At 43.1% G+C, this 24,167-nt stretch overlaps 1 protein-coding gene across 2 annotated transcripts in view; it reads left to right on the plus strand.

Annotated features, from left to right (window-relative positions):
- PDIA5 (protein disulfide isomerase family A member 5) overlaps positions 1 to 22,798 on the plus strand; it is a 102,706-nt gene extending 79,908 nt beyond the window's left edge. Inside the window, exons 15-17 of one of the 2 annotated variants that reach the window (XM_068407694.1) lie at positions 10,052 to 10,122; positions 19,514 to 19,648; positions 22,527 to 22,798. In XM_068407694.1, coding sequence (XP_068263795.1) covers positions 10,052 to 10,122; positions 19,514 to 19,648; positions 22,527 to 22,607 — 287 coding nt within the window. In that variant the 3' untranslated portion in view covers positions 22,608 to 22,798. Of the gene's footprint in view, positions 1 to 10,051; positions 10,123 to 19,513; positions 19,649 to 22,526 lie in introns of those variants that run through there. The other variant, XM_068407695.1, reaches the window with a different exon arrangement.
- The last annotated feature ends 1,369 nt before the right edge of the window (positions 22,799 to 24,167 follow it).

A 24,167-nucleotide genomic window follows, 5' to 3' on the forward strand; every position in this document is an offset into this window, starting at 1 on the left:
TCATGACCTTTTTCAAATCAAAGAACAAATCCCTCTCCTTTCAATTACTAATATCTCGTGTCTTGGAAATATGATTATGTTATGTGTCAGGTCATGTCATAAAATGAGCTTTGGTTCCAGATATTCAATTAAAAGTCCCTCCAGTTCTCTACTGGTAGAACAAAAGCGAGTTAACCTTTCAGTAACATCTCCAAATGCCTTTCTCAAATCTGCCTGTGGATTCAATAACTTCTGTAGCTACATGAATTGTGTTGGTTTAAGCAGTTATACCCATTTTCAGCTCTTATCTGTGCAGTTACTGTCTGTGGCCTGTCTTTCCTTGATTGACCAAGTAATATTCTTGTTTTAATTCTAGTTAATCACTTGGAGCTCTTGAAGTGGAAACAGGCTTTGCTTTACTCTGCTGTCTACAAGCTCTTAGGTTTGCTTTGATAGCTGTGCAATGTGCTGCTTTCACTTGCTTAGAATTGCAGTCATTTAAAAACCAATAACGGAGGGCAGTATCTACCCCTGTTATTTAGAGAGTGATGATTTCAAGCAGAGATGGGGAATTGGAAAGTCATTCCCTGCCTCTGCACTTTGCATGCGGAGGGCTCCATCCTGCCACGTGCTGAGCCCTCTGAGCCCCCGATGGTTTTGCAGCTGAATGAATGGAGTCAGCACCTTGCAGCCATGCTCTCCACCAAGCAGGATTGTGAACCCTGAGAGTCACTTAACCTCTTCCTGACTCCATTTAACCTTGGGATAATCACATCTGTCTCTCTTAGGGGCAATTTGAAGTGTAATTAATTGATATTAGTTAAAGCATTTGAGATCACCCGTTGAGAGGTACTAAAGGAAGCTGGGGGCTGAAGCGGGAGCAGACGCCTTCCTCATGCTGAGCATAGAGCACAGACAGCACAAATGCCATGGTCTCACAAATCACTGGGCTTTCAGAGCTCCTCTAAGGAGTTGGCCAGGACTTTGCTATGAAAATACTGACAGTTTAAGTTAGTGTATTTGATATGGAAACAGTCTACAGCATTAAAATGTATGCCTCTTTCTCTCTTTGAAAAATCTCATGCAAAATATATGCACACCACTTTGTTACTTTACTTATCAGATTTTGTTATGTACAAGATGCTAAAAGCACACACAGAAACTTTCTGATGCAAATGGTGGATGAGCCAACTACGAGAGGAGCGCTGCTGGATCTGATCCTCACTAACAAGGAGGGTCTGGTTGAAGAGGTGAAGGTTGAGGGCAGCCTTGGTTGTAGCGACCATGAGATGGTAGAGTTCAGGATCTCATGTGGCAGGAACAGAATAGCTAGCAGAATCACAACCCTGAACTTCAGGAGAGCCAACTTTGGCCTTTTCAAGCAATTGCTAGGGGAAATCCCATGGGACAGGGTACTAGAAGGTAAGGGGGCCCAAGACAGTTGGTTAGCGTTCAAGGACTGCTTCTTCCGAGCTCAAGATCAGAGCATCCCAGCAGGTAGGAAGTCAAGGAAGGGTACAAGGAGACCTGCATGGTTGAACAGGGAACTGCTGGGCAAACTCAAGTGGAAGAAGAAGGTGTACAGATCGTGGAAGGAGGGGCTGGCCACTTGGGAGGAATATAAGTCTGTTGTCAGAGGATGTAGGGAGACAACTAGGAAAGCTAAGGCCTCCTTGGAATTAAACCTTGCAAGAGAGGTCAAGGACAACAGAAAGGGCTTCTTCAAATACATTGCAGGTAAAGCCAACACTAGAGGCAATGTAGGCCCACTGATGAATGAGGTGGGGGCCCTGGAGACAGAGGATAAAAAGAAGGCGGAGTTACTGAATGCCTTCTTTGCCTCTGTCTATACTGTTGGAGGCTGTCCTGAGGAGCCCTGGACCCCTGAGGCCCCAGAAGAAGTCAGGATAGAGGAGGAATCTGTCTTGGTTGATGAGGGCTGGGTCAGGGACCAATTAAGCAACCTGGACGTCCATAAATCCATGGGTCCTGATGGGATGCACCCGCGGGTGCTGAGGGAGCTGGTGGAAGTCATTGCTAGGCCACTCTCCATCATCTTTGCTAAGTCGTGGGCAACAGGAGAGGTGCCTGAGGACTGGAGGAAAGCGAATGTCACTCCAGTCTTCAAAAAGGGCAGGAAGGAGGACCCGGGTAACTATAGACCAGTCAGCCTCACCTCCATTCCTGGAAAGGTAATGGAGCAACTTGTTCTTGGTGCTGTCTCTAGGCACATCAAGGATAGGGGGATCATTAGGGGCACTCAGCATGGCTTCACCAACGGGAAGTCTTGCTCAACCAACTTGATAGCCTTTTATGAGGATGTTACCCGGTGGATAGATGATGGTAAAGCTGTGGATGTGGTCTATCTCGATTTCAGTAAAGCGTTTGACACGGTCTCCCACAGCATCCTCGCAGCTAAACTGGGGAAGTGTGGTCTGGATGATCGGGTAGTGAGGTGGATTGTGAACTGGCTGAAGGGAAGAAGCCAGAGAGTAGTGGTCAGCGGGACAGAGTCCAGTTGGAGGTCTGTGTCTAGCGGAGTTCCGCAAGGGTCGGTTCTGGGACCAGTTCTATTCAATATATTCATTAATGACTTGGATGAGGGATTAGAGTGCGCTGTCAGCAAGTTCGCTGATGACACAAAACTGGGAGGAGTGGCTGAGATGCCGGAAGGCTGCGCAGCCATTCAGAGAGACCTGGACAGGCTGGAGAGTTGGGCGGGGAGAAATGTAATGAAATATAACAAGGGCAAGTGTAGAGTCCTGCATCTGGGCAAGAACAGCCCCATGTACCAGTACAAGTTGGGGACAGAGCTGTTGGAGAGCAGCGTAGGGGAAAGGGACCTGGGGGTCCTAGTGGACAACAGGATGACCATGAGCCAGCAGTGTGCCCTTGTGGCCAAGAAGGCCAATGGCATCCTGGGGTGTATAAGAAGGGGTGTGGTCAGCAGGTCGAGAGAGGTTCTCCTCCCCCTCTACTCTGCCCTGGTGAGGCCGCATCTGGAGTATTGTGTCCAGTTCTGGGCCCCTCAGTTCAAGAAGGACAGGGAACTGCTAGAGAGAGTCCAGCACAGAGCCACGAAGATGATTAAGGGAGTGGAACATCTCCCTTAGGAGGAGAGGCTGAGGGAGCTGGGTCTCTTTAGCTTAGAGAAGAGGAGACTGAGGGGTGACCTCATTAATGTTTATAAATATGGAAAGGGCAAGTGTCAAGAGGATGGAGCCAGGCTCTTCTCAGTGACATCCCTTGACAGGACAAGGGGCAATGGGTGCAAGCTGGAGCACAGGAGGTTCCACTTAAATTTGAGGAAAAACTTCTTTACGGTGAGGGTGACTGAACACTGGAACAGGCTGCCCAGAGGGGTTGTGGAGTCTCCTTCTCTGGAGACATTCAAAACCCGCCTGGACGCGTTCCTGTGTGATATGGTCTAGGCAATCCTGCCCCGGCAGGGGGATTGGACTAGATGATCTTTCGAGGTCCCTTCCAATCCCTAACATTCTGTGATTCTGTGATTCTGTGAAACAACATGGGTGGGGTTATACATCATTCTGTATTAATGGTGGGCAAAAATACAAGGTAGTGCTGTCTGAAGTCAAAATGCCTGACCTGCACTGGTGGAGCCACTTTGGGATGCTCAGGTTAGGGTCAGCAGGGGCTGTTGTCCTCTCCTGACCTGTGGGGCTGGCATGCTGCAGCCCCTGGCTGCTCGGGAGGCTGATAAAAGGACAGCAAAACCATATCACCTCCGTAGCAGTTTCAGCTTAGCGATGTGAGTCAAGGACAGGCTACAGTCTGATCAGGTGCAGAGCCACTGCGTGAAAGCATCTTTTTTTAGAAAACCTTTTACTTTCAGACTAAAAATTACTAGTGATGGGGAATGTGAATTTTCTGGCTGAATTTGACTGGCTTCAGCTCCCAGCCAGCTCTGGAGGTTACTTAGCCTTTGGCACCCAGCTTGAATAGCTCGTTACAATGAAAACTAGTCTGACTCTTCCCAATTTCTATCACTTCTTAATCTTTGCATTTAAGCTATTGGTGCACTGAGCTTCCTGGCTACCTTTGCCATGAAGTGTGCCCTCCAGTCCTTGTGGGTCTTCTGAGCCCCCTCCAGTTTGAACTCCTTCTTCATTTGTGGACCCAGAACTGCAAACAGCATTTTGGAGGTGCCAGGCATAGAGGCCCACTCCACACCTACTTAATATTTTCATTTATATATTCAGTGAGGTTCCTTTTGACAACTCCATCATTTTCTTTCAAAGCTATATTGCTAGTATTGTTTGGATTTCTTTTGCTTCTGATACATTTAAAGTCCCTTATATACTTAAAACATCATTATTACCTCTGCTGACTGTGGATACTGCTTTGATGTCCATTTGCTTCCTTTATCTATTTTATACAAATTGTTAGCTTTTGATTTATATTCATTAAAAACAGCTTCACTTTTCTTCTATGTGCTATGCTAATACAGCTTCCACTCTTCTAAGGAAACTGAATTAACCTTGTACTGTTCAGCTGTAGAGAGGTTATATTATATCACCAGGCTTTGTAGTTTCAAATTAAACAAAGCGTGAAGTAACTTAAAGGGCGTTTTTCATATTTAAGCAAGTAGAAACCTGTGTCTTCTGGAAAGAGAACTTGATTCCTTTAGGCAATTCTGAAGAGTTCACACAATTTTATTTTAAATGTAATAAGGTGACTATTGTCCACCAGGGTGCATCTGTTTCATGCACTGCTCTGGAGACATCTTTATAATTGCCATCTGGTCCCAATACTTTTGTACATTGGAGTTTTAAGAATCTCTAAATTTTTCTTTTGACTCACTATCATCTCTAAACAATTCACTCAGTTAAAAAAAGAAACTCTGTCCAATGAAAAATTCTCCATTTGAATGTAATAAAGATATGTAGGTTATTCACTTGATTGTTCCATTGCTTTGAAATCCTTTTTGCATCCCTTTGCATCCCATGGGACCCTGAAATTATGGGACATGATTACAATTCTGAATACAGGTTATTATTTCGTGCATATATTGAATTGCTACCACAACATATGCTTGATTACTCTTATGTTTGGGGCAATGTGCACTTGGTTTTTAATATCAGTTTTGTGTCTTTCTTACCTTACCTGACAAATGAGTTTGTATTGTTTTTTCCTCAGTCTGCTTTTTGTTTAAAAAAAAAATAGTTTGCAAGGTGATATGAGCACCCAGTAAGCTTTTCTATTTCCCCGTGCAATATCTTTGTTTTACGTCATGTATACAAATGTTTTGTGGCATCATGTTGGAAACCACATCCAGCTCTACCCTGCAGTTCTTTATTTCTTCAGAGTCCTCAAACCAGTGTTTCCATGAGGACGAAGCCAGCTTCTGTGGTGGCCTCTCCAACACCTTTCTGTGCCCATACCAATGCTGGCTCGTTGGCTCTTTCCACAAAGACATCCAGAGAAGATGCTGTACCGTGCAGTTGTTCCTGCTATCAGTAAATTCAGTCCACAGAAAATAGGTTAGGCTATATATTTTCTATCACTTCATTTCCCAAAAGAGCCACTAGCTTTCCTTTAAATGCCTCTCTAATTAGAGGAGACTTAATCTGACTCCCTTTCCAGCCCCTCAGTGCTAATGGGTCTGAAGAAGCCTGCTTACTTCATTTCCCTCGTCTGCTGTTCATCATCCATTCCTCTTGAATTCTTACCCACAGAAACTGTATTTTTCATGTACTGGATCAGTCGAGAACTACTTGGTTTTCAAGGTGAGGAGTGTGATGGTGCCTGCCGTGACTGTACTACAGTGTGCCTTCCCAGCCCTTACCAACTTTAGAGCATGAATGGTGGAAAAAAACCCTGTAGAAAATACTGGGTTCGTGTAAAATTTTAAATTTGTAGTGCAAAGACCAAGAGAACTTAGAACCCCTCTATTGCAGGTGTTCTCCTATGGATCCACGGACCTGTGGTTTAAGCAGACAGCCCTCATTCCCCAGCAGGCTTCAGCGGTCAGGCGGAGCAGATACCACCATGGGCTGCATAGTGGGGCCTCCAGAGCGCAAAATTTTGTGCGCAGAGAGGTGAGAACGTCTGGCCAGAGCTGGAATAAAGCTGTATTGTTTACTGATTGGGCGTGGAGAATAGCCTTAACACATGCTACAGCATGTGCATTAGATGTCAAGCTCTCTTGCCTTCCTGACAGGTGATGCAAGTGTGTTTCTGCATTAGGAAATGAAGTTAGCTCGAGATTTACAGAAGTGATTAGAAGTTTTGAGCGCCAGTGCTGGGATCCTGTGGAAAGGCTGGATGCTCCAGGAGCAGTTTTCTTTCAGATTTCTCAAGTCAGGCACAGGAAATTACTGTTCAGTTCACATCTGCTGTTAACCCTATTGAGATCAAACTTGACAATGATGTAAAAACAAAGAAAGAAAATTGGTAAAGCAAAGCCCTGCACCTACGTTAGAAGGCTCTGCTCCCAGAAGTGCTACTTCCAGTGCTGCTCAGTTGAAAGTCGGCAGGACCTTTTGATTCTTGAAATCTTACCCACACCTTCAGATGCCACCAGTTTAATCTCTTTCTGTTGCAGCCCATCTGGAAAATCCTTTGTAAGGAGGCTGCACACTTCCTATCCTCATGTACAGTGCTCAGTACATTTCCTTTCTTTGCACTTTCAAATCTGGAAGATTGTGTTAACACTTAAAATAAATGTGTGATTGTGGGTGCGAAGAGGGAATGGGGAGAACAAGTTTTCCGTCTGTCAAAATGAAGACATCAACCTCTGCTTTTATTTTTTGGCATATGTGCTTTAAATAGAATGACTGGGTTGGGTGACTTCCAAGCGTTTGCTGCATTTGGCAATCCTTCTAAGTCGTAACAGATGAAGTTCTGCTATTCCATATGATGTGCTCCTTCCCCCTTTTTCAGTGACTCCTTGAAACTCCTTGGGAATTCAGCATAGCATTCACATCTGTTCCGTGGATGGATGTCCAAGGCTAACAAAATGCCTACTGGACTTGGAGTCAGCTCTGCCAAAAGCCATATGGTTGTGTTTTAGTTTTGCAAGCACAGTGCAGTAAAGAAAGGAGGTTGGGCCAAGAGGGAAGTGAGGGGAGGAGAGATGGAGCTTCAGATTGGTAAACGAAGGTAACTTTTTGTCATTTAGTATTAGAGCAGGAAGATGAGAAGATCACAGAGAAGAGGAAATAAAAGCAGAGGTTTTATTGGGTTCCTTTATCAGTTGTTTCGAATTACATGGTGCTTCTCTTCTCTGTGTGGTGTTGTTGACCGTAACCTGTTTGATTGTGCCTACCTTTTCCAAAATGCCATAACAGTCTAGATATTCAGATGCTCCCTTTTGGCCTTGGAAGATGTGCATCTTTTCTGAGAACCGCACTCAGAGCCCTTCTCAATGGCACCTATTGAACACCGGGCAGCAGCACATGCAGTGGTGACTTGCTAGGGTGGAAGGGACATCGAGCACCTGCCAGTGCTTCTCTGAGCAGTCACCAGCTAAACAGCCACTCGGGCTGTTTTCTTACCATCTGTTGGCCCCTGTAAAATGGCAGCTTGCATTTTTAATAGTCATTGGACTTTTCTGTGTCTGAGAGAATATGCTTGTTATTTGTTGAATCATGTTCTGGTTTTCTTGAAGAGTGTGGCTCATGGAGAGCTCTTGCGTGTTGCAACTAGTGGGAGCTTAGAGAGACTTTACCAAATGCCCCATCCTCAGCAGATCCAGCACCTGCGAGGTGAGAAACACATCAACTGATGTGTCATAAAGGTGTTAGAGGGGAATAAGAAGACATGAAGTCTTGTATTTCTCTTGAAATATCTTTTATTGAGGGTTTGAAAGTTGCTGTTTGGTAAAATCTAAATTTTAAGCTCAAAATTGTAAGTAGAAAGGGGAAGGTGAAATGTTTGCATTTTTAGGAGCCTTTGTGTTTTAGTGTAACAGTTGGAAGTGCTTTCGAGTAAACTACAGCATGTAAGCATGTAGACTAGAACAAGTGTTCTTGTTTTAGGGGTGCCTGATTTTTCTCATTTTCTTGTCTCTGGAATTCTTTTTAGATGTTGTCACCAGATCTGATTTATTTGTGTAGAGCAGTGTTAACAAGTCAACCAAGGCAGTCACACCACAGCACAGAACGTTATCCAAGATGTGTCAAGAGATAGGCCTGACCTGAAGGCTTTTCAGTATCAGGCAGACAGGACAGGCAAGTGGTAAGAGACTAAATGGGTCACCAAAGTGGGCTGATGGACATGGGAGCAGCCGGGAGCCCTTGCCTCCACCACCACCTCCTCCTCCTCCTTCTTCTCTTCCTCCTCCTCCTTTTCTTTCTTGACCATTTTCTCGCAGGCAAATGCGAAACAACTCAACAAAGTTAATAGTTTGCGAGCTGTAGAGGACCTGCACTACCTCCCACTGAAAAACTGCTGCCTTCAGGATAGACTGCCATTATGCTGCTTAAAGAGTTTGAAACCATTGCGATGGATTTGCAGGAGTGCCTCAGTTTCCCAGGAAACATCCCTTTGACTTTTCAGTATTCTTAGCTACTGCATAGACTGTCCTTCTATTTATACACGTGTGTCATTGCAGTGCTTTCAAAATCCTATTCAGAATAAAAAAATACTCTAAAATTCAAAGCAGTGCATGTAAGCAATGAAGTTGCATTTTGGTGAAGGTAAAAGGGGTGTGCAGCCTTTCCTTTGTGGAAAGGAGCGTGCAGTGTTTATGCACAGATACTGTTTTTCGTGTCAGCTAAAAGAGTAAGTGCAGTTTATGAGAGGGTGGCTGCAAGACTCCTAAGAGGGCATTTGTTTAGTACTGACTTAAAAGTAACACAGCTACTTATTCATCGTTGTAGAATACTGGTAAACAACAGTAGCATAAGCTGTAATTGGAGCTCATGAGCAACTCATCTGTGCTCTGTTCTGTTCCTATCCAGAAGTACTAGCAGGATGAACTCTTCTGCCTTCGCTAGTATTATACAGGCTTGTCAGAAGTGTGCCCATTCCTTTTTTCCCTGCATCTAAGCAAAAAATAGTGTCCTGAGTCTTGGCTTGGGAACAACCTCTTTGTGCTGTGTTTGAAAAAAGTAATTTGTTACACATACGCAGGTACTTCCCTTTTCAAAGCCTTACTTAGTATTGATATTTTGAGAGTAGTTTAGATTATTCATAGACAATAGACATGGCTTCTGAATTAAGAGCACCCACATCTGAATTTTGAATCAAGAGAGCAGTTCTTGTTCCCCTTCTGTGGCTTCTTCTGAAATGTTTGAGTAAATTTAGTGTATGTTTAAGCAAGGGATGAACTGGCCTTTTGTTCAATGCTGCAGTGGTACAAACAAGTATCAGCTCATCTCCCACACAAAGGTGTAGGGTTCTTGTGTGCTGTGTCTGTAAAACTCTTCTGCTGTTGTCCATTTGTGGTGAACAGGAGAAAGGTCTCCAGGAAAGCCAGCAGCAGTCATCCTAACCTGGGACTGGACCTCTGCTCTCCATAAGTGCAGAAAGTGTAGCCTGTTGGACTTGCTTCTCTTCCCCTCCCTTGTGTTCCCAATGGCTTGGCTCTAACACAGGCAATTCCCAAACACTTCTAAATGCTCCTGGTGACTCCCTTTCCAACTTCCAACTTCCTCCTGTTCACAACTGTGCTGTCTTTATTCCCATGTCCCAGTGTAGCTGGTATCTGTGGCAACAGCAGTAATAACGTACATGGTAACACCCATGAGGAGGTATGAAAGCAGGGAAATGGTTTGTTCGTTTGTGACTAGGGATCTTAAAATGCTCTTAAGGGACTGGTGATAGAGAAAAGCCCTCTGCACTGTGGTCCCTCTATGGGATGTCGTGTAACTGTAAGCATACACTTAAACCGCTTGAAGTCAGAGGGGTTTTAAACACGTGCTTAAGTTCATGTAGCTGACACATGGTCTACAGATGCTTTGTCCTGCTCTTCCCAGAACTGGAGAACTCTTCTCTAGAATTATTTTTAATACAAATTTTCCACTAATTCACCTTGTGTCTTGAGTTTGTCCTAGTATCTTATTCACAACTAATTTTTATGCTGATTTTTTCTTCCTGTGTCAAACAGGGTGTCCCCACTGTAAAAATGCCATTCCGCATTTTACAACCGCTGCTGAAGCCTTTAAAGAAGATCGAAAGGTAACTTGCTGTTAATAATTTCTCAGATATTTAAGAGTGTTTTCCACCATTTGTACTTTATAGGCTTTGCTTATTGATAAGGTGGTAGGCTTGTAGATAAAATTGCTGTTACACTAACAGAAATGTATCTGCATCTCAGGGCTTGTATCTTTTATGGTCAAACCGAGTTACACTTTTAACCTATTCTGTTTTCCTTAATTTGTTGTATTTTCTGTTTAATTATTTGTGTAGGAGTTCTTTTCTATGAAGCGGAACACATTCTTTCCATTCAAAGATTAATAAAACATAATTTACATCATTTCCATTCCCCTTCAACTTTTGTCAGCCGTTGGGGTGCGTGTGGAGAAACCACAAGTTGTGTGACAGTCCTGAAGACCTCAGTCATATAACTAATCTTTGCTTGCAGAGCATAAATATATTTCTGTAAGTTGGCTGACCTGAGTCCAGGATGTCGGGCCCTTCTAGGACCCTCATGCTTCTGCCTTGAAAATACATCTGATGGCTGAAGCATAACAGTTAATTTCCTTGCATCAGCTGAACCATTTTAACTGAGTGCATGCATATCTGGGATTAAAAAAAAACAAGACACCTGAGCCTCTGGATTTAACTAGATAACTAGCTAGAAACCTGTTCATTATCTTTGAGTGAACTGTATTTCATCCTGATCTCTGAATTTGTTCCAACCTCACGAGTGCATTGTGTTTAGATGTGGCATGGAGAAGATTTGGCAATTTAATAGGGAAATTACTCTATACAGCTTCCCAAGGAGGGGAAGTGGAGAGGGAGGTACTGAGCTCTTCTCCCTGGCATCCAGTGACAGGACACATGGGAATGGTTCAAAGCTGTGTCAGAGGAGGACATTAGGAAGTATTTCTTTACTGAGAGGGTGATCAAACACTGGAACAGGCTTCCTAGAGAGGTGGTCGATGCCCTAGGCCTGTCAGTGTTTAAGAGGCATTTGTGCAATGCCCTTAACAACTGCTTTAAATATTGGTCAGCCCTGAAGTGGTCAGGCAGTTGGACTAGATGATGGTTGTAGGTCCCTTCCAACTGAAATAGTCTATTCCATTCTATTATTCTATTCTAAATGAAGAGATGATTTTGTCACAGTTATACCTCTATTAATCTGCCTGCTACCATAACAGAACTTCTGTCATGGGTTTTTTTCTTTTCCTCTCATCTTTTCTGTAACTAGCAGAAGATGCATCAGATTGACAAGAAACAAATCATTCTTGTATCACTGACTGCATAAAATTAGAAGTCCATCACTTATGCCCTCTGGCACACAGAAGATTTACAGGCGTGCACTTTCAGTTCTCTTACTGCTGTAAATTTGTGTGCTCAGGTGTATTTTCGTTACTTGTTTGTTTCCAAGATCTCTGAGAAAGTGTCCTTGTTTTCCCACTTTTCTGGTAGTTCCCAATGAAGCCTCTCTTTACTAAACTCATTAAAATTTCAGTCAGAAGAGATGAAGCAAATGTACCAAACAATGTGAAACTTGCTTATTAGAGCCCCAGGATGTATTAACAAGCAATCTGAATCATGGCACAGTTTATTGGACGTGGTGATGGTGGTAAACGCAGCCTTGTGATGCTTTCGGTTCAGACTGCAGGTTATGAAAGGCCTCCAAGAGCAGAGCAGTGATTGACAGTTGCAACTCTTGACTTCAGTTTAAGGCTGAAGTGAGGAGGTATAAAATGTAATGAGTTGGAACAGGAGATCCAGGAGGGAATATTAAGGCTGGTACAGTTTGAGAGGTGTGAGCAGTTAGGGAAAATGATTTTATTCCACCCGAGTGACTTACAAAAGTGCCAGGGATTGATTATCTAGGGAGCCCTATTTAATTGTGTACAGCCATAACCTGCCAAGGTGCTTCTTGCTGCCAGTTTGTGCCCTTGTGGAAAAGAAAATAAACCTGTTTAAGACTTCAGAAGGGCACATGGCTGTTCTCACAAGCAGCACTGGGCGTATTCCCATGTTTCTAACTGGGCTGAGCCATCAAACTTTGGCTGATTCGTAGTTCTGTAGTGTTTCAAACTTCTGTAAAATTACTGCTTAAGAGGGAACGAGTATTTCTTCTTTCAAAAACAGGGAAAGATTACTAATTTTCATTTTTATTCTGTAGTAGTGTCTTTTTTTTTTTTTTCTCCTGGAGAAAGGTTTTCCACTTTAACAGAGTATGGTAGCATTTAAACTGTATCTTCTTTTCAATAGTGGTGGTCCTTTAATAAAACATTTAATTCTGTAGAAGCCAAAGAACAATGAAAAACATACCAGCCTTGAATTGGTTACAAATGAAATCTTAAAAGGTATCCTTTGGGAGACTTGGAGTCTTTACATTGAAATTTTGAAGATGAGCAGAGCTTGAAGCTGTTAAATACGTGCCTTTGGCTCTGCAGATTCACTGTAAGGGGGTGGTTTTGACGCAGAAGCCCCCCCGCCTCCCTGGGGCTGTGGGTAATGCTGTGTACTTTTTCATTATCTGCACTGCTGGAGTTGGAGGTTAGAAACGCAATGCTCGGAACATTGGCCCCAAATGTCAGTTCTTGTTGGCCACATCACTGCTGGTGGTTTTAGCAGAAATCCCGAGCCTGCACGCTTGCCTGGGGCAGTCGTGTGGCTATTGCAAAACCCGGCTCTGGGTGTAACCCATACACCAGAGCCTCTGTGTCTTTCCATGTACCTGGAGAAATTCAGTGCCAGTAAGACCAGATCAGTGGAGAGGCTAGTCCGGTGAAGCAGTTCACATATTGCTTTCAGTTATTTAAAAAGAAAAAAAAAATAAAACACACATCTGGAGCATTCTTGCCTTGGGGCACTGTGGTCTTTGCGTGCAGCTGCCAGGGGAAAGCCTTTGGCCTGTGCTCCGCAGCTCGAGATTTGGCAATGACCAGTGTATGTCAGAATATGCAAATGTGAGGAGTGCTGCTTTGCTGAACAGATTGAAGAGCGGGAAGGCATGTTCACTAACTGCTCCAGAGATTCTTGAAAGGGCACCAGCTAAATCTTCAAAGAATCTGCATTCTGCCCTTTGGCTGATCCTAAAGTTCAGCTTGAAGGAACTGATTTGTGATGCTCCAGCTTGGATTTGCTGAAGGAAAGCTCTTGACTCCTCAAGGCCAGTCAGTAACAAATCTCTGAAACTCCCCCAAAGAGGCTGCTGTTTGACCAGTCTTCCCCTTTTTCACAGAAGGCTGTTCCTGTACAAATGCACTGACCTAAATCAGAGCACTGCAACTGGGTTCTCGTGAGTTTGTACAGAAACAGCTGTGGCAGAGATTGCTGGAAAGGGTGCAGCTCATGGGGTGAGCTGGGGTGCAGGCAGGGGGCTGCAAGACAGCAGTGAAACTGGTGAGTCCCCAGTGTGTATTGTGAACCATGGTTTAAAATCATTATACCAACCAAATCACTGTACAGAGTTATCCAAACGACTTAGTATTTTAATTTGGCTAAGAATTTGATCCCTATTTGCTTAAAAAGTGTGTGTTGAATTTCTTTTTAATTAGACTCATTAAATATGGCGATGTTAGCACTGTACATCATGGTGCCTACTAATGGATCTTCCCTTTGCAAATAGGGAAATTGCTTTGAGAACAGCTGATGAATTGCAGCTAATAATGCATCTTCCGTTCGCAAGGCCTTTCACACTGAGAACAGTAGCTGAATTGCAACAAGCTGTAGCAGGCCAGCTCATAACTGCCATTAGGATCCAGAACGGGTAATATAAAAAGAAACCCATGGAGTAATCATAGAGAAGAATGCACATCTGTCTTATTCATAGATGCTTTTAAGACATTTGGCAACAACAGACTTATTTTCCTAATAATCAGGTAATTGTTGACTGAAATTGACTATACTTTAAAAATGTTGCTGGGAAGCATTCTTTTCCATGCTGCAATTTTACTTTCATTTTAATTTTTTTTAAGCTTATCATATATCATTCCTCTCTCAAATCAATATTCAGTTAGTTATTCACTTCCATTTTCATAACAAAAGTCAATATTGGCTCCAGCAGAGATTTATTTCCTTGAATCAATAAACCATAGTGTGGCAGAACATATTTTAACAGGAGAGCAACTAGGATTGCAGAGGGTATTTTTACTATGTCATCATATGGTGACTGGGAGACAAACTGTTAAAATGAAAGAGGTTTAAGAATAGAAAGGAGGAGTTACCTGGAAGGTCACAGGATCCCACTTTCAATTTTCTACTCATCTATTTGAACCACTGGATTTAATTGTGTTCTTTACCTGCAAGATCCTTCTAGAGCTAAAAGTTGTTTCATAATTCTGTTGGAAGGGAACTGTGATTCCTGATGTATGATTAGATGAAACTGCAAGTACTTCTTTTACTTTCTAACATGCAGTAAAAAAAAATAAGGCATCACCCTTCTGTTACAGTTGAGGCACACGGAGATCAGTGGTGACATTTTCAGCATAGCTTCACTTCCATTTAAGCACCTAAATGAAAAGTTCTGATTTTTGCAACAGTTCAGCGTTCGTGATCAGACCACTTCATTTGAACAATATGCCATGCTCTATTTCCTTTTTTAAGAGCTCTTCAGAGCTGGTCATACATTACTCACGTTCTACTGCTGTACAGAGTTAAGTTTGCAGCTCTGTAGTTAAGCTCACACTTCTTTGGTAAAGCCATGAAATGTTGCTGTGGGACTTCCCTTTTCAGATAAAAGATATTTTCCAGTCCCAGATGTTGCTAGAGTTGCTTGGATGTACTCCAAGGAACTTCCTCTGGGGTCCACAGTCTCTGATTGACTGTCTTTTCATTTGATAACTATTCTAGTCCTGCTGCAGCTACTGAACAGGATGGTGATAAACCTGAATGGCATTGCCTCTGGAGAGAGAACTTTGTATATAATGATGTATTGTCAATATCTAAGGTAGCGCAGCTTTGGGTTATGGAGAATCCATAACCCTGTGGAGTTTTGTGCGTGTTACAGATAGAGCACTTAGGGTTTTTTCATCCTGAAATGTTTTTTTTTTTTTAGTGTTTTTTTCCCTCTGGTTAAAGGAAAGTTAGGAAAGCTCAAGGAACTAAATTTTAGCCGTAACAATCAAAATCTTCATAAAATCAATCTTGTCTTCTGAAAGCTGTTGCACCGAGTTTTATACTCTCTCTCTCTCTCTCTCTCTCTCTCAGAAGAGTTTCTTGCTCTCAAAGATTTTTAAAGGTTTTTAGGGGTTTTTTTCCCTCTTGATGAGAGGGAATTCATGAGAGGTGATGCCAAGTGTCTTGGCTGATGGATACATATCAGGGATATCTTACGCTTAATCTGTCTGAAATTTCTGGTTGAATAAAGTTCGTGTTTTTATAAGGCAAAGCATATAGGTCTTGCTAACCTCTGCTTTCCAGTGAACTTCTGTGTAACTTGTTGCTGGTAGTTGAAGATCATTTCTGAAAGTAATATTCTCCAGAAGTCTTTAACCACATTTTGGTAGAGGTTTTTTGGGTTGTTCTTTTTCCTGACTCAGTTTCCTTCTTTAGTGATGTGGAAAAACTGATCGTTGCTAAGAAGATTGAGAATGAGAGGAAAACCTCCCTGCAATGTGTCACCGCTCACTTGAGCCAGGACTCAAGCAAAGCCTTTCTTTTTGTAGGCTGCATCTTATGTGCAGCCTTTCAGTATAGTCATGAGGCAATTCACCCTAACTGAAAACTCTACCAGAAATGGAGTTTAATATTCATGGTCCATGAAAACACAAACAGAACGAAGCGAAGGGCATCGCTGCTGTTTGCTGAAATTCTGGTACGTCTCAGAGTTCAGCTGTGTGAAGTTGATAGAATTGAGACTGGAATTGGTCCTCAGTCCGGAAGTGCGTTTTGCTACAAGTGGTTTTCAGCGTTACTTTTCTCTTCTTGCAGTGCACTATATTTGATTTTCCGCTGTGAGACAGGCAAAACAATTAGGACTGTGATGCTATGGTAATGAGTGCACAGAGATGGTAGCAACCTCTATATTTAGACTGCCTTAACATTTCCACTCTAAAGTAATCACTCAAGCTCTCTGAAGTACTCTTACTCAGCTACTGTTGGCAGCAGACATTTGAAATGCAGCCTCGTATACAGTCTTCAGAATTTTGCTCAGGTCTGTATGAGTTACAAGGCCTTTGAAAATTGCCGTTTCTCTTCTCTCATTGGCTGTAAAAATAATGGAACAGGAATGTATGTTCTGAAGAGTTGGGCTCAAAATGATGTTTGCAAGAGCAGCAGCGAGTCCGTGGGACTGTGTGGGAGCTTGCATCAGGAGCACTTCAGAGAATGACAGACCATGGACATGTCCTCCAGATGTACACATCCCTCACCATTAGACCTGTTAGATTAGGCATAGCATTAAGCTAATGTGGCTGTTGTGGCCAGACTTAGACTGGGATCTTTGTGCATTATTTCAGCACACAACAAATGCACAGATGGACCAGCTTAGATTTCCATGCACTGTAGAGGAGAGCTGTATCTCAAGCAGTCTACTAAGCATTTCTTTCAGAAGCCACCTCCTTCATCTGTTTTGAGGCAACAAATAAAGATGGGCTGAACAAGGTTAACAGTGGCTTATAGCATTGCATTCCTCCACCATGCCCTCTCCTCACTGGAGGCTATTCTCACAAAAGCCTTTTGTAAGTGAAATAGGGCTCTTTGCTCCATCCAAAGCCAGTCTAGATGTTTCCAGAGAGGTACAAAGAGGGCTTCTCTTCCTTCCAAGAAAGGCAAGGAACTACTGGAGAGACTCCAGCGGAGGTCTACGAAGATAATCAGAAGACTGGAGCATCTCTCTTATGAGGAGAGGCTGAGAGAGCTGGGTCTGTTTAGCCTGGAGAAGAGAAGACTGAGAGGGGATCTTATCAATGCTTACAAATACCTTAGGGGCGGGTGTCAAGAGGATGGGGCCAGACTCTTCTCAGTGATGCCCAGTGACAGGACAAGGGGCAACGGGCACAAACTGAAACATGGGAAGTTCCATCTGAATATGAGGAAAAACTTATTTACTTTGAGGGTGCCAGAGCACTGGAACAGGCTGCCCAGGGTGATCGTGGAGTCTCCTTTTCTGGAGATATTCAAAAACCCACCTGGACCCTGTGCAACGTGATCTGGGTGACCCTGCTTTGGCAGGGGTTGGACTAGATGATCTCCAGAGGTCCCTTCCAACACCAACCATTCTGTGATTCTGTAATGTACTAAAAACTAGTTTTCCTAATCTCCAGAACAGTATCTAAGAACAGATGGGTCATCAGTCGCAACAGTTTCACACCTCAGACCAGCTACTAAGATCTGGATGAGTGCACATACACCTTCCCCTTTTTCTGGGTGTAATCTCTCCCTGTGTGATATTTAGAACAGTGAGAAAAAAACAGTTTTATTTATTCTTCCTGTTTTCAGGGAACCAGGACTTCCAGTCTTCTTTCTACATTAATACTGTGACATGAAATAAATGCTTGTCTCCACTGTAAGCTTTCCTTTACACAGAAGTAGCCAACAGGGCTCTAAATTTTGGCTGGATGCTAAGGTCAGGAAGGCGTAAATACTGAGATGACACTATTTTGCAGTGTATTATTCCTAACCTTTTGTTTTAACTGGCCCTGAATGAGTAGGAGTCTTTCTGTTTACAAAAGGGACAAAAAAGTGTGGTCATACATGTTTTTAACAGCTCTCAAGAGTCCTGATTCTCTAATAGCCTTACTAATGTTTAAAATGGGAAAACAGAAACCAAATATTTAAGGTAAGAACACTGTTCACTTTATATAGTCCTTTCCATCTGAAGATAGACCCAAGCGAGATCTTACTTAGTGTTGTCTTGTCAGGCTTTCAAAGCCAAAACCAAACAAGCAAATTAACTGAAGTTGGCTTTGCCAATCTCTTTAATTACTGCTAGGATAATGAGATCAGGTTTTCTCATTTTGACAGTGTCACCATGAAACTGGAGGGCATTGTGGAATATTAAGTGATCTTTTAATTATGGAAGAACAGTTCAACTGCAACCCTAAAGTCATGCAAGCACAAGGTATTTTGATCAGATTGTTTGAAGGAGGCTGGTGGAAGGGAAATTTCATGTTAAGATGTATCAGGTATGAAATTAGCACTTGATACATTGTAAGCCACAGTTGCAAAAATAGTTCCTCTAATTTGTTTGGGTTTTTACATAGATTTTACAATACTTAAATCTGGTTGCTCTTCAGCAAAGCATGGAGGGGGCTATGAAGGCAGGCCTGCATAAGCAGCAGTGTACGTTCAGAGCCAGAACTGCCGCTCACAGGAACAGTCAGTGTGAAATCGCAGCAGAGGGCTCGGCCGCTTTAAGTAGAAGCCTATAAATTGCATTTTGCTTCACCATCAGAAACGTTAAGTGCAGCCTCTCCTCAACACTTCGCAGATTCAGGTTTCAAATGTCAAATGCTCTGAACTAGGGTTTAGCCTGAGCTGATGCTGGGGGGCTGTGAGGTTGCGCTCCCTCGCCCTGTGCTGAAGCAGGCAGGGACGGAGGGTGTTTGTTGCTCTGCTGCCAAGAGGCTGAGCACACCACAGGCTGTTTCCTGCTCGGGGTCTGTTTGTGTGACAGTAGCATCTAGAGGTTTCAGAAGGAACTAGAGCCCGCTTTGCTGATGGCTGCACAGAACGTACAGTCCTTGCCTTAAAGGATAGACTGAAAAAAGACAGGAAAGGAAACATAAACCCAGGCTGAGAGCGTGAGCAAGCAGCTTACTGCTCTGCTTGCACTATACTCAGTAGGTGATGCTCTGGCCTCTCACACATCCCTGTTTGACCTTGAGAAAACTGAATGGAGTTTACAAAAGCTATTTGGGGTAGAAATCATTAATCTATTAATAGCCTGCATAAGTGACCAGCCATATTTGTCCAAGAAGAGAAGAGGTAACTTTTCCAAGCATTAGCCATGCCACAGGAAGGAGGTTGGGTTAGGTGGGTTGTTACCATTATCAAAGTCACCCTGTCACTGTTCATCACTTAAAACCAAAGTGCAGGAAAAATATTGCAGCATGACAGAGCTGTGACCACCGTGCTTGGATTTTATTGTAGTTTTACGAACGCAGCCTCTGGATTTCCCATTTGGAGTCTAACGCAGTGCTCAGCGGGGAGGCTAGGAAGGTGATTTTCTGCTCCATGAGTTGAAGACGCCTTGCAGCTCCGTAGGCCAGGTGCTGTGTGAGCAGTGCAACATTTCTGGCTTCTGCTCATCCATTCATGTGGCTTGACCTGGTGACCGCCCTCTGATCTTCCTCCACAGCTGAGCCATTACGAAAGCCGTTGCATTTTTGGCAGAAGACTTGGTTCTCTCCTTGGTTCTCATCTAAGCTGCAGCAGCATAACCATGCAGTGGAGTCTCGATTTGTCTTCTCCTGCCTCATGCTGATCTCTTGCATTTCAGATCGCCTACGCTGCAGTGGACTGTGCCAAAGAACAGAATCATGACCTGTGTAAGCAGGAGGGGGTTGATGGCTACCCTACCTTCAACTACTACAACTACGGGAAATTTGTGGAAAAATATACTGGAGAAAGAGGGGTAAGTAAAAGCAAGAGTCATCATCTGATACAGGGAGGAAGGTCTCCTCTGCTTGTACTGCCTTGCGAATGAAAACTGCGGGGTAAATTTTTATCATGCTGGAAGGACGTTTAACTGCTTCTGTTACTGTCTTACATGGATGAATCATTGTGTACCACACCCCTGTACATCTCTGCATTAGGAACGTACTTGGTCTATTTTAGGAATGTGAGAAGAGGAAAAGGAGTAGATTTGGTAGTGCTTTGTTGTGTATTTTATTCTTTAAGCTGAAGTCTGCAAGTGAATTTGGACCGAGTGAAAGCGAAGGGTTTATTGCATGGGCTGCTGCTAGGTGCCGAAATGCCAGAACATACAGAACTTACTCCTGTCAGATCTGGATCTGGATTGCACATATACTGCAAACGTGTTACGGGTCCACCAGGCTGCCAAATGGTGACAGACCATTGGTTTTACAGCAGGGACAAAGTTGTCCTTTGGAGACTGGGGGGAAACTAAATATCTCATTCTCCCTGAATCAGATTCACTCCTGGAGCTCAGGATGGAAAGACCAATTGTGCTATCTAGTCCATGGGCTGAAGTTTCATTCTTTTGTCCTGCTGTGGCCACTTAATTATATGCTATGAGTACAAGGGGCAGGAATGGCATAATGCCTTCCGTGGTTGTAAAGTGCCTGAAAATAAGGGAGCGATCCAATTATTTGTGTGTGTTCTATGTCATAACCTTCTAGAGGGAGGTTCTTCCTCAACAGTGATTGATTGCCTGGAGAAGCTAGGGTCTGCAAGAAAAACTTGGGGGCTTCAAGCCATCCAGTGATTTTGATACAAGAACCTTGCCTCAGAGTTATTGCTGCTATTACAGCTGACCAAATTATAGAGAAGCATGAAGAAAAAAGCCAAATTCTGAGGTTCTTTGTCAGTCAGGATCTTAGGGCAGTCTTCATGGACATTTGCCTCCCAGTCTTCTCCAGCATTAGGACCCCAGTAATTACCATTTTATGGTGCTGATCCAGGCATTGTTATGGATACTGTGTTTAGTTCTGATTGTGGATCTTTTCTTAAAAGCAAAGATGGGTGCAGCAGCCCACAATTAAGTAAAATTCCAGCCACAATTTTTGTATTTCTAACCCATACTTATAGAAATGATATATGAAAGGAAGGATCTGTGGTGGCTGATAAAAATAATTTAGCAAGACAGGAGTGCTCTGAGGCCACAGCAGTTGCGAGATGATTATTCCTATGCTAGAAAGTGGACTGACTAATCCCTTGCATGCAGCCAACCCTTTGTTGGGTAGAATTAAATTACCCAACAGGAACATTGCAATCTCTCTGCCACTGGCCACTGTGTTCCCCCCTCAGCCTTTCCGGGGACCTACTGTCTTCTGCTTGTGCAGCATCAAATTAGGTTTTATTATCTCCTGTCATGGTAAGGCTGGAGGCAGTGCTTAGCACAGTGCCTTCCATGGAGTTCCCAGGCCTGTTCACACACCTGTTTCAGTAACAAGGGATTGTGCTGTTAAAGGACTTCTCATCAGCATGACACCACCTTTTGAACCACATTGGCCAACCACCTCCTACCTTGCAAAAGCAATCTTGAGAGAGAGCAGTGGGAGCCAGGGGACCTGTTTCTGTTCCTGATTCTGGCACTAAATCAGCAGATGTCCATGAGCATTTAGTTCAGTGTGGTCCAGCTGGTGAACCATCATTTCACGTGGGCAGGGAAGAGGAGAGGTGATGTCAGCTGCCGTGGGAGCAACATGACATGCTACAACAGGAGCTGTGGCCAGTAGCGCAGGAGCTCTCAGCTCCTTCCCATCCCACAGTGGAGCACTGGCTATGGGGAAGAACGTGGCCCCCACCGGTAGCCTATAAGGGGTCCTCCACACCTCCAAGGGAATTGCATTTCCAGAGTAGAGATTTTAGGGCATTTTACCCCAAGCAACTCGAGCAAGGAAGACTCAGGACACCACCTGACCCAAGCGTGCTTTAAATGACTTCCAGACACACAGTTTTGAAAACTGGAGTCCTTTCACGCAGACTATTGATTGCCAGACTAGTTTTAGAAGAGTGTTTTGTTGTTCAGCCTTCTCAAAAGCTTCCCAGCTTTGGGGTTTGGTTTTATTTTGTTTTCTTTGTTTTGTTCTGTGGGTTTTTTTAAGTCAAACTTTGACTTCTGTTTATTGTTCTCTGCCTCATGTTCAAACACACGTGTTCACATCTCCACCTACCTGAGGCTTTTGAAATGCCTGCGAGTTGTGTTCAGAGGTTTCCTTGGAAAAGGAAACTGCTGGCATCCAACAGCCTTAGGTAATCAGAAATCATATAAGTTGTTGAAATACAGAGGTCAGCATCTAGGCATGCAAGTTTGAAATTGTTTGACAGTAGTTTTGATAGTAACTTGAAAAAAAATGTAATTCCCATCATCTAAATGTGTGGAAAAGGAGGAAGATCATGAGCAAAACTTAAGGGATGAGTAGCAGTGGCAAATGTGTGCATAGCCAACACGTGATCCAGTAACTCCTTTCAGAATGACACAGGTAGCATACAGATGTGGCGTGAAAATGTCTTTGAGAGTTTTTGGCAAAAAGGCATCAATGGCATTTCTAGGAACAGATTTTATCTTGTCCTGTGAGTTTTAGGGCCTTTTTCTCTGTGTCACATCTCTTCAAAGTTTGACGTGTGGCATCTGTGTGGATCTTTTCCCCTTGCATTGCAGTGGAGCAGCACTGGACCAGAGCACTGCACGATGAGGCAATGCAGAAGCAAAAACTGTTCCTTAGTTTATATTCTGCCATGGGATACAGAAGCTAAAAGTGTTCTTGACGCATTGTTTTGGTTTGCTTGTAAAAATATGACTCGTATTTTTCTTTCTTCAAAACCAGGAGTCTGGATTCACCACTTTCATGCGAACCCTGAGAGAAAGAGACCATGAAAGAGTAGGAAAGAAGAAGGATGAATTGTAGTTCCTGCCTCAAAAGAAGCTTTCCGCTGCACTGTGAATGGTTCCAGGTCTTTTGTTAATGCACCTGAGACTTCACATATTCTCAAGACAGAGACTTTTTTTTATAAACAGCCATGGCCATTTTGTACAATTTTGAAATAAAGTGAAACCGCTTGATTTTTAAAAGGAAAATAAATTAGAATGTTGCCATAATGTTTTAAAGAAAACTAGCATTTTCTCTCATGTTGTGAGACTATGCCCACTGACACTCCTATGCAATATTTTTGTAGTCTGTAGTGTTTCTGTAGGTGATGTTGTTTGATAGGGTGAATTTTTTTTTAAAGATATTGCAGTACATGTGAAAAACAAAGGGGAGGGGACACAGTTTTTGGGGGGTTTTGTTGTTGTTGGGGTTTTTTTTAAAAAAACAGTGAAGGAAAGTGTGACTTGTAAGACAGATTTATCCAAATGCAGTTTTACATTCTTGTGAAATAGTTACATGTTCTTTAGTGAGATTTGGGGGAACAATTTTAAGGTGCTCAGGGATAAATAAGGTATCTGAGTTAATGAAGACATTAACATTGACCAGTCCAGATCTATTGATTTCATTTGACTCTCTCTGGTCTTTAAATCAGGACTGTTTACATACCTTTATAGAATGTATTGACTTAATTAAACCAAGTATCAAAAATCAGCAGAGCATGGGTAAAATTAAATTAGACCCTTCTTTTTTGGTATCAATATTGTTATTGATGCAGGAGTGATTACCTTATAGGGGTATACAGTTACCCTTACAGGGTGTATGGTCTGCCTTCAAATTATGATTGGGCCATATCAAATATGTGTTGGAAGGTGTTATGTCCAACTGTTTTGATAAATGCATAATACTTCTGATAATGCAGTAATTATATATATTATCTGTTTACATGGCAAAAGTTTATCTGCATTTGTATGTAGGATTTATCCTTTTTGCTCTTTAAGGAGTTGCACAAACAATCTCTCTCTGACAAAATCATCACTGTAAAACCTGTATTAGTAGCAGTTGAAATGTGTTACGCTCTTGATGCTTAAGAAAAAAAGATTACGTTGATCTGGAGGTACTTATGTCTTCACAGGAGGGGAGCGAGAGGGGTAGGAAGTTGTGATTCACTTTGAACTAAAAATAAATTTTAAAAAAGACAAGTATTTTTATCATTAATCAGCCTTGTTCAGCTTCTTCCCCGCTGGGTTTACACCCATAGCTAGTGGTGGTTTAGGAAGAGCCAGCGCACACAGGATGGGTGCCCACCACCCCTTTGCTGGGGACAGCCCAGTGTCCAGGTGTGCTGAGCGGTACAGCGGGGTGTTCAGCAATGCCGAGGGTCGGCCTCCATCTGCCTTGGCACTCAGCAGGCAGACAAAACAGCTTTTTAAAGTGAAGAAATGTGCCTTGGGTCTGAAATCTTCCTCTTGCTCTTCAGGCTGCCCATCTCATTTTCTTTTGCTGGTTTGGTTCCTCGGTGAAGGCCGTGCTAATGGGCAACTTGGTGCTGTGCTGCTCAGGAGGTGAATGGCATCTTACCTCCTTTCTTGATACTTTTTC

The sequence above is a fragment of the Nyctibius grandis genome, chromosome 9 (assembly GCF_013368605.1).
Source record: "Nyctibius grandis isolate bNycGra1 chromosome 9, bNycGra1.pri, whole genome shotgun sequence".
Classification (NCBI taxonomy): domain Eukaryota; kingdom Metazoa; phylum Chordata; class Aves; order Nyctibiiformes; family Nyctibiidae; genus Nyctibius; species Nyctibius grandis.